This window comes from Oncorhynchus kisutch, linkage group LG1, assembly GCF_002021735.2.
Source record: "Oncorhynchus kisutch isolate 150728-3 linkage group LG1, Okis_V2, whole genome shotgun sequence".
Taxonomy (NCBI): Eukaryota; Metazoa; Chordata; class Actinopteri; order Salmoniformes; family Salmonidae; genus Oncorhynchus; species Oncorhynchus kisutch.
Genome location: NC_034174.2, coordinates 9,858,369 through 9,868,613, shown reverse-complemented (window position 1 = coordinate 9,868,613; position 10,245 = coordinate 9,858,369). Strand labels below are relative to the sequence as shown.

At 47.6% G+C, this 10,245-nt stretch overlaps 1 protein-coding gene across 1 annotated transcript in view; it reads left to right on the top strand.

Moving 5' to 3' along the window:
- Positions 1-8,272, top strand: part of LOC109866703 (zinc finger protein GLI1-like) — a 137,824-nt gene extending 129,552 nt beyond the window's left edge. The window contains exons 16-17 of the mRNA XM_031825510.1: positions 1-234; positions 4,571-8,272. The exon at positions 1-234 is cut by the window's left edge and continues 927 nt beyond it. Coding sequence (XP_031681370.1) covers positions 1-234; positions 4,571-5,608 — 1,272 coding nt within the window. The 3' untranslated portion in view covers positions 5,609-8,272. The remainder of the gene's footprint in view (positions 235-4,570) is intronic.
- Positions 8,273-10,245: the final 1,973 nt, after the last annotated feature.

Here is a 10,245-nt window from a genome sequence, read left to right as displayed (position 1 = left end):
GCCTCCATGCAGCAGGGACAGCAGCAAAGCGGGGGCCTCAGCGTGGGGTCGGCAGGTCTGGGGCCTGGGGGCCGGTCTCAGACACCAATGATGCAGGTGAAGGAGATGATGGTGAGGAACTATGTGCAGTCGCAGCAGGCTCTACTGTGGGGTCAGGAGCAGGACCAGAGGGGGATAGCAGCAGAGGGAAAACCCCTTCCTTTGTCAGACAGCATGGACATGACAGGACAACAGGTGACTGGTTCCCCTCACCCTCTGTCTTCTGTTTCCCCTCACCCTCTGTCTTCTGTTTCCCCTCACCCTCTGTCTTCTGTTTCCCCTCACCCTCTGTCTTCTGTTTCCCCTCACCCTCTGTCTTCTGTTTCCCCTCACCCTTTGTCTTCTGTTTTCCCTCACCCTCTGTCTTCTGTTTCCCCTCACCCTCTGTCTTCTGTTTCTCCTCACCCTCTGTCTTCTGTTTCCCCTCACCCTCTGTCTTCTGTTTCCCCTCACCCTCTGTCTTCTGTTTCTCCTCACCCTCTGTCTTCTGTTTCCCCTCACCCTCTGTCTTCTGTTTCCCCTCACCCTTTGTCTTCTTCTGTTTCCCCTCACCCTTTGTCTTCTTCTGTTTCTCCTCACCCTCTGTCTTCTTCTGTTTCTCCTCACCCTCTGTCTTCTGTTTCTCCTCACCCTCTGTCTTCTGTTTCTCCTCACCCTCTGTCTTCTGTTTCTCCTCACCCCCTGTGTTTCCCCTCACCCTCTGTCTTCTGTTTCTCCTCACCCCCTGTGTTTCCCCTCACCCTCTGTCTCCTGTTTCTCCTCACCCCCTGTGTTTCCCCTCACCCTTTGTCTTCTGTTTTCCCCCACCCTCTGTCTTCTGTTTCCCCTCACCCTTTGTCTTCTGTTTTCCCCCACCCTCTGTCTTCTGTTTCCCCTCACCCTCTGTCTTCTGTTTCTCCTCACCCTCTGTCTTCTGTTTCCCCTCACCCTCTGTCTTCTGTTTCCCCTCACCCTCTGTCTTCTGTTTCTCCTCACCCTCTGTCTTCTGTTTCCCCTCACCCTCTGTCTTCTGTTTCCCCTCACCCTTTGTCTTCTTCTGTTTCCCCTCACCCTTTGTCTTCTTCTGTTTCTCCTCACCCTCTGTCTTCTTCTGTTTCTCCTCACCCTCTGTCTTCTGTTTCTCCTCACCCTCTGTCTTCTGTTTCTCCTCACCCTCTGTCTTCTGTTTCTCCTCACCCCCTGTGTTTCCCCTCACCCTCTGTCTTCTGTTTCTCCTCACCCCCTGTGTTTCCCCTCACCCTCTGTCTCCTGTTTCTCCTCACCCCCTGTGTTTCCCCTCACCCTCTGTCTTCTGTTTCTCCTCACCCTCTGTCTTCTGTTTCTCCTCACCCTCTGTCTTCTGTTTCTCCTCACCCCCTGTCTTCTGTTTCTCCTCACCCCCTGTGTTTCCCCTCACCCTCTGTCTCCTGTTTCTCCTCACCCCCTGTGTTTCCCCTCACCCTTTGTCTTCTGTTTTCCCTCACCCTCTGTCTTCTGTTTCCCCTCACCCTCTGTCTTCTGTTTCTCCTCACCCTCTGTCTTCTGTTTCCCCTCACCCTCTGTCTTCTGTTTCCCCTCACCCTCTGTCTTCTGTTCTCCTCACCCTCTGTCTTCTGTTTCCCCTCACCCTCTGTCTTCTGTTTCCCCTCACCCTTTGTCTTCTTCTGTTTCCCCTCACCCTTTGTCTTCTTCTGTTTCTCCTCACCCTCTGTCTTCTTCTGTTTCTCCTCACCCTCTGTCTTCTGTTTCTCCTCACCCTCTGTCTTCTGTTTCTCCTCACCCTCTGTCTTCTGTTTCTCCTCACCCCCTGTGTTTCCCCTCACCCTCTGTCTTCTGTTTCTCCTCACCCCCTGTGTTTCCCCTCACCCTCTGTCTCCTGTTTCTCCTCACCCCCTGTGTTTCCCCTCACCCTCTGTCTTCTGTTTCTCCTCACCCTCTGTCTTCTGTTTCTCCTCACCCTCTGTCTTCTGTTTCTCCTCACCCCCTGTCTTCTGTTTCTCCTCACCCTTTGTCTTCTGTTTCTCCTCACCCCCTGTGTTTCCCCTCACCCTCTGTCTTCTGTTTCCCCTCACCCTCTGTCTTCTTCTGTTTCCCCTCACCCCCTGTCTTCTGTTTCTCCTCACCCTCTGTCTTCTTCTGTTTCCCCTCACCCTTTGTCTTCTGTTTCTCCTCACCCCCTGTGTTTCCCCTCACCCTCTGTCTTCTGTTTCCCCTCACCCTCTGTCTTCTGTTTCTCCTCACCCCCTGTCTTCTGTTTCCCCTCACCCTCTGTATTCTGTTTCTCCTCACCCTCTGTCTTCTGTTTCCCCTCACCCTCTGTATTCTGTTTCTCCTCACCCTTTGTCTTCTGTTTCTCCTCACCCTCTTTCTTCTGTTTCTCCTCACCCTTTGTCTTCTGTTTCTCCTCACCCTCTGTCTTCTGTTTCCCCTCACCCTCTGTCTTCTTCTGTTTCCCCTCACCCTCTGTCTTCTGTTTCCCCTCACCCTCTGTCTTCTGTTTCCCCTCACCCTTTGTCTTCTTCTGTTTCCCCTCACCCTCTGTCTTCTGTTTCCCCTCACCCTCTGTCTTCTGTTTCCCCTCACCCCCTGTCTTCTGTTTCCCCTCACCCCCTGTCTTCTGTTTCCCCTCACCCCCTGTCTTCTGTTTCCCCTCACCCCCTGTCTTCTGTTTCCCCTCACCCCCTGTCTTCTGTTTCCCCTCACCCTCTGTCTTATGTTTCCCCTCACCCTTTGTCTTCTGTTTCCCCTCACCCTTTGTCTTCTGTTTCCCCTCACCCTTTGTCTTCTGTTTCCCCTCACCCTTTGTCTTCTGTTTCCCCTCACCCTTTGTCTTCTTCTGTTTCTCCTCACCCTCTGTCTTCTGTTTCCCCTCACCCTCTGTCTTCTGTTTCCCCTCACCCTCTGTCTTCTGTTTCCCCTCACCCTCTGTCTTCTGTTTCCCCTCACCCTTAGTCTTCTGTTTCCCCTCACCCTTTGTCTTCTGTTTCCCCTCACCCTCTGTCTTCTTCTGTTTCCCCTCACCCTCTGTCTTTTGTTTCCCCTCACCCTTTGTCTTCTGTTTCTCCTCACCCTTTGTCTTCTTCTGTTTCTCCTCACCCTCTGTCTTCTGTTTCCCCTCACCCTCTGTCTTCTGTTTCCCCTCACCCTTTGTCTTCTGTTTCCCCTCACCCTCTGTCTTCTGTTTCCCCTCACCCTTTGTCGTCTGTTTCCCCTCACCCTCTGTCTTCTGTTTCCCCTCACCCTTTGTCTTCTTCTGTTTCCCCTCACCCTCTGTCTTCTGTTTCCCCTCACCCTCTGTCTTCTGTTTCCCCTCACCCTCTGTCTTCTGTTTCCCCTCACCCTCTGTCTTCTGTTTCCCCTCACCCTCTGTCTTCTGTTTCCCCTCACCCTCTGTCTTCTGTTTCCCCTCACCCTTTGTCTTCCGTTTCCCCTCACCCTTTGTCTTCTGTTTCCCCTCACCCTCTGTCTTCTGTTTCCCCTCACCCTCTGTCTTCTGTTTCTCCTCACCCTCTGTCTTCTGTTTCTCCTCACCCTTTGTCTTCTTCTGTTTCCCCTCACCCTCTGTCTTCTGTTTCTCCTCACCCTCTGTCTTCTGTTTCCCCTCACCCTCTGTCTTCTGTTTCCCCTCACCCTTTGTCTTCTTCTGTTTCCCCTCACCCTCTGTCTTCTGTTTCCCCTCACCCTCTGTCTTCTGTTTCCCCTCACCCTCTGTCTTCTGTTTCCCCTCACCCTCTGTCTTCTTCTGTTTCCCCTCACCCTCTGTCTTCTGTTTCCCCTCACCCTCTGTCTTCTGTTTCCCCTCACCCTCTGTCTTCTGTTTCTCCTCACTCTGTCTTCTGTTTCTCCTCACCCTCTGTCTTCTTCTGTTTCTCCTCACCCTCTGTCTTCTGTTTCCCCTCACCCTCTGTCTTCTGTTTCCCCTCACCCTTTGTCTTGTTTCTCCTCACCCTCTGTCTTCTGTTTCCCCTCACCCTCTGTCTTGTTTCTCCTCACCCTCTGTCTTCTGTTTCCCCTCACCCTCTGTCTTCTTCTGTTTCTCCTCACCCTCTGTCTTCTGTTTCCCCTCACCCTCTGTCTTCTGTTTCCCCTCACCCTCTGTCTTCTGTTTCCCCTCACCCTCTGTCGTCTGTTTCCCCTCACCCTCTGTCTTCTTCTGTTTCCCCTCACCCTCTGTCTTCAGTTTCCCCTCACCCTCTGTCTTCTTCTGTTTCCCCTCACCCTCTGTCTTCTGTTTCCCCTCACCCTCTGTCTTCAGTTTCCCCTCACCCTCTGTCTTCTTCTGTTTCCCCTCACCCTCTGTCTTCTTCTGTTTCCCCTCACCCTCTGTCTTCAGTTTCCCCTCACCCTCTGTCTTCTTCTGTTTCCCCTCACCCTCTGTCTTCTTCTCCTCACCCTCTGTCTTCTTCTCCTCTTTATTCCCCCTCTTTTATAGTAATGTGTTTTGTGGAGTTTTCAAAGGATATTTCCTGAAGGTAATGTGTTTACTTGCTTGTCTTGAATTATTAATGAAAGCACTTTAAACTAAATGTTGATCTCATTTGATTTGACTCAGGTGGCCATGATGCATCAGCAGCCTAGTCCCCAGCAACAACACCAACACCAGCCCCAGCAACAACACCAACACCAGCCCCAGCAACAACACCAACACCAGCCCCAGCAACAACACCAGCCCCAGCAACAACACCAACACCAGCCCCAGCAACAACACCAACCCCAGCAACAACACCAACAAAGCCTCTACCCCAAGCCAGACTCCAGCTTCCCAGGCTATTCCACCAACCAGAACCTGATGATCCCCCTAGGCCATAGCCGAGGAGGCCCCAGCTCCGGCTCCTCCATCCCCTCTAACGAGGTCCCCATGATGAGCCTGCCTGGAGGGCCAGGGTCCTGCTACAGCCAGGAAATGGGAGTCCCTGTGGTCCCTAGACCACCCCAGGGCCGGAAGCCTCTCATCAGGCAGAATAGCCTCCAGTCCCAGCCAGGAGGAGGGTACCTGGGCAGTCCTCCACACGTCAGCCCAGTCCAGTCTACCTCCAGCCCAAGGAGAGCAGTCCGACTGCCCCCTGTCCAGCGCTCTCAGACCCATCGGGAGATCTTCTCTCCCTCCAACAATAGCAACATGTATTACTCGGGCCAGATCCACATGCAGCACCCTGACATGGACAAACAGCAGATCCAAATCCAGCGGATCACCCATCCTCACCAGGACCCAACCCAGACCGGGCCCTGCCTCAACCAGCACCAGGGGCACCTGGTAACCCATATGGACCAACAGCGGAACAAGTCTGCCCAGCTGGGCTACCTCCATGACCATGGGTCCACCCCCATCTCCAATGCTCTGGAGAACGTGGATCTGGATAATGCCCAGATAGACTTTACCTCCATCATTGATGACCCAGACCCCTCGTCCTTCAGCCCAGTCAATCCACCTCTCCATGGGTGTTCATCCCAGACCTCGTCTCGTCTCACCACCCCACAGACCTCCACCAACCTGCCCTCCTCTGTGCTTCCCAACATGGCTGTAGGGGACATGACCTCCATGCTCACCTCTCTGGCTGATGAGAACAAGTACCTGAATACGTTGTCTTAGAACCTGAACACGCTCATAAAGTTGACTAGAGGGGCTCATCTATCTGTCTCGAGAGACTAAGTAACTGAAGATACTGTCATAGTACAAGTACCTAGACTGTCCTAGAGTGGACCCTAGGGCCACAGCCCATTGCTGTTCGCTTACCACTTAACATAAAGTTACAGGAAATGACTGTGGAGAGTAAAGGTACTGAAAAGATGTCCCCTTTCTCTTGGCCTCACGCAGACGTGTTCTGTCCCTGGCCAGGATGAACAGATACACAGTAGCTACTCCTTAGAGGACTTAGAGCCAAACCAAAGGTGCCTACTGATCTTGATCACTGTGTTCTCTTGTCTCACGAGAAGATCACTGACTTTGGAGTTGCTTGGTACAATACTGTTGCTTGGTACAATACTGTTGCTTGGTACAATACTGTTGCTTGGTACAATACTGTTGCTTGGTACAATACTGTTGCTTGGTACAATACTGTTGCTTGGTACAATACTGTTGCTCGGTACAATACTGTTGCTCGGTAAAATACTGTTGCTTGACATAATACTGTTGCTTGACGCAGAACTGTTTGTCTGAAATGACTGTCATCACCATAACGACGTCATCACCGTAATGACATCATCACCGTAATGACGGTCATTTCAGTCATAGAGGTTCTTTAGGGCAACAGAGAGGGTACTACGATGTAAATGAGTTATACATGTATATGCTGTGTATATGACAATGTTGAAAGTGATGGAACTCTAATGTCTGTCTCGTGGACTGGACTCCAAGGCCTCACTCTTCTGGAATGAGAACGGAGGAAAACAGAGCTGCTCCAAGGAAGAATGTAAAAAGGAAATGACTGATAGACACCTGAGTGCTTTGAAGATTCATCTATATTCCCAGGGACACACTCCTGTCAGGGACACACACACACACACACATAGTGATGACACACACATAATGATGACACACACACATGATAATGATGACACAAGCACATAGTGATGACACACATGCATAATGATGACACACACACACCCACACGATAGTGATGACACACACAAAATGATGACACACACACATAATGATGACACACACACACACACGATAGTGATGACACACACAAAATGATGACACACACACACGATAGTGATGACATAGTGATGACACACACACATCATAATGATCAACATATCATATCAGTATTCACGCAGAGGCCCTTTTTGGCATGAATCTGCTTCCATACTCTGAATGTGTTGTACGGTAAAGAGCCCATGTTTTTAGACAGCTTGTTTACACCCCATACAAGTTACACGTTTACTCTTGTTACGTGTCCCTAAAGCAGCTCACTCTTTTACAAGTATAGGAGTTATCGGTGAGGAATATAAAAAGTGCCTTTTTGTCTTAACGTAATAATGAGGCATAAGAGGTACAGAATAAAAGAGAGATGGGGAGGGAGAGAGAGAAAGGTTGGCACCACCGAATGATCTAAAACATAAAGTATATTTTTGGGCAGTGCAGTCTCACAGGACCGAACTCCATCACCTGCCGTGCATACTGTTGTATACAGGGTCTTAACGATGCCTTCACTTACCCTGAACATGTTCAACAGGGTTTATAAGGAATTGGGTGTACTGCGTTGAGGTAGTGTATCTGAGGTACTTTAACGTCTATAGGACTGAGCTGCAGGATTTGTGGCCCTCTTGACTATAGAGATCGAATCAGTCTACCCAATATGCTGTCGTTGACACAACAAACAATATAGGTAGGAACGTTCCATAGAGGATATTTTTATACCGATGACAGCCTGTTCGGAACCAATGACCGGTAGAACTGATATCACATGACAGGACATCATATCGTAGCATTACACTGACTGTAGCACAGCAAAGCACGCGGACAGACGGTATCTCTCTCTCCTTGGCTTTGTGACAGTCCCAAGAGGCCAACACATACAGGAGGCCTATGTGGCTATGATTTCACGTAAATGTCACCTTTGGAGGACAATGAAAAGTACCTTACAGTAGTATCTATCTGTTTGAATTGTAATTCTAGATCACCTTTACACACATTTACGGTAGATCCTACGAGGCTGTCTTTCATTTCAGTATTGGTGCCTTTATTTTAAATCCTGTTCGGTCACGATTAGTACTGTTCTGTAGTTGTTAATACAACATTAGGGCCTAGAGTTAGTCGTCATGGAAACTCCTGGTCCTATCCAGGACTAACCGTTGACATTTGAGCTAGTTTGCGAAAAACTGTGTACAGACTTCCGGGCCAACCAAAGACGATTTGAACTAACAATATTCAATGAATAAAAAGAAAAGATGCACAAATTCATTTGACACAATACTAATAATCACAGTGCAGCGATGAAGGTGTGAATGGTTTGATAGCGCTGTTACTTAGAATGTACGATTTTTTTAATTTTTTATAAAAGTAACACGTTCTATTTTTTGGTTTTTTTTATAACAACACTTTATCATGGATATGTGTCTTTCTCTGTGTAGTGTGTTTTGACACCTGTCTGTCACCGTTCAATCATGACGTTTTGCTGGCAAAATAATATTATTTTAAGCAACAATGGCTATAATAGTAGCGTTTTACTATATACACGACAGCCGAGTGATATATTTTATACAAATGTACTATATTTTACCAGTTAAGAAATAAACATGTTCAACTTGGGATGGATGCAAAATTTCTGTATCTTACTGTGTATTTTTATTGACGTTCTTATTGATTTATATCCCAACTGCCTCTGTTGAAAATGTCTGAGTAAATGCAATGTCTCCGTACAGCCACTAGAGGGCATTGGAGTCTTTTATAGATGGGAGAGTAAGCTTTGGAAAGGGGATACCTAAACTGTGTTCGAAATACTCATACTAACCGCACTAACCATACTATTTGTGACATAAATTTGAGTATATAGTATGCTTATTGGCCATAGTATGGAGTATAGTTAGTATGCCAAAAGTTCCCGGATGTCGTACAAAATTCGTCAAAATACTAAGTATGCACGCAGTGGACACTATTTCCGTGCTTTTAGGGCCCCCATAATGCAATTCTTCCGAAAATGGGCGTGGTTTCACAACGTTTTCAGATTTTGAGAAAGTTGTGTAAAATATGCAGCCGAAGTTGAAAGAGAGTGGATAGAAATGTTTTACTTAAAATGTTGAGCAATGTAATAAAGTCATTACTTTTCAAATAGCGTATCATTATACCAGTATGTACCGGGTATGTTAGCTACCTACTGTAACGCTAGTTGGCTAACATTACTTGTACATCGAACTTGCCAGTATATTTACATCATGCTATATCTAACTAACTACCCAGCGTTTAATTATTTGATTATTCATGTCATTCATAATTTAACTAAGTGGTATAATCGTTCGGGTCCATTCGTAAATTCGCTCTGGCTATCTTCTCCGATTTCAGAGCTCTCTCTCGCCTGACTAAAGCACTAGTACGCTCAACTGAAAGGCTACCATTCGTTTACAGCAGGTTTGACGAGTAATGGATTACATTTAAGGTAATTACAAACAAAACTGTAATCTGTTACGTTACCAGCAAAAATATTGTAATCAGATTACAGATACTTTTGAAAAACTTGAGCATTACTTTTAAATTCAGAAAGGAGGTTTGCAAAAAAAATCATCTTTGACACTTCTCTGTTTTCTCAATGACATTCAAATCAGCTTTGAAAAAAGGCGCTAGTTTTGTTCCCCCTGAGTGAGTCTGACCACTATGATGTCAGAGACCACTATGATGTCAGAGACCACTATGATGTCAGAGACCACTATGATGTCAGAGACCACTATGATGACACACCAAATGTGTTTGATGGATCGCATGAAAAGAGCAGGAATAGGCTTTTACAGGCTACAGTCCAAGCCATGTCTTCCAATGGTGAGACTGCTGTCGGCATTCAAAGATTATACAACTTGAATAAACGCTTGGAGGAAAGGATGACAGCAGTGGTGTCGTCTACGGCGATACGGATATCACTTTATAATGGTTATCTACATAGCGTATTGATGCGAATCACACTGTTGTTCTCTCATTTAGCTATTTGCGCCTTATGAATTGTCGTTGTTGTGGATGGCTGTTCGCAAATCTAAATGGTTATTTGAACCCAAAAATGTTTCAATTCAAGAAGTTTATGCTGCCTATCAATAATTGTTTTTGAAACCAGTGGACAGCCAGTGAAGAATGTGCTCTTGCAGCAGCTTCATAGCGCGGATCCCAGCCTATGGGATAACAGCTGCATAGTGTGGATGCCAGCCTATAGAATAACAGCTGCATAGTGTGGATCCCAGCCTATAGAATAACAGCTGCATAGTGTGGATCCCAGCCTATAGAATAACAGCTGCATAGCGCGGATCCCAGCCTATTGAATAACAGCTGTATAGCGCGGATCCCAGCCTATAGAATAACAGCTGCATAGTGTGGATCCCAGCCTATAGAATAACAGCTGCATAGTGCGGATCCCAGCCTATGGAATAACAGCTGTATAGTGCGGATCCCAGCCTATGGAATAACAGCTGTATAGTGCGGATCCCAGCCTATGGAATAACAGCTGTATAGTGCAGATCCCAGCCTATGGAATAACAGCTGCATAGTGTGCATCCCAGCCTATGGAATAACAGCTGTATAGTGTG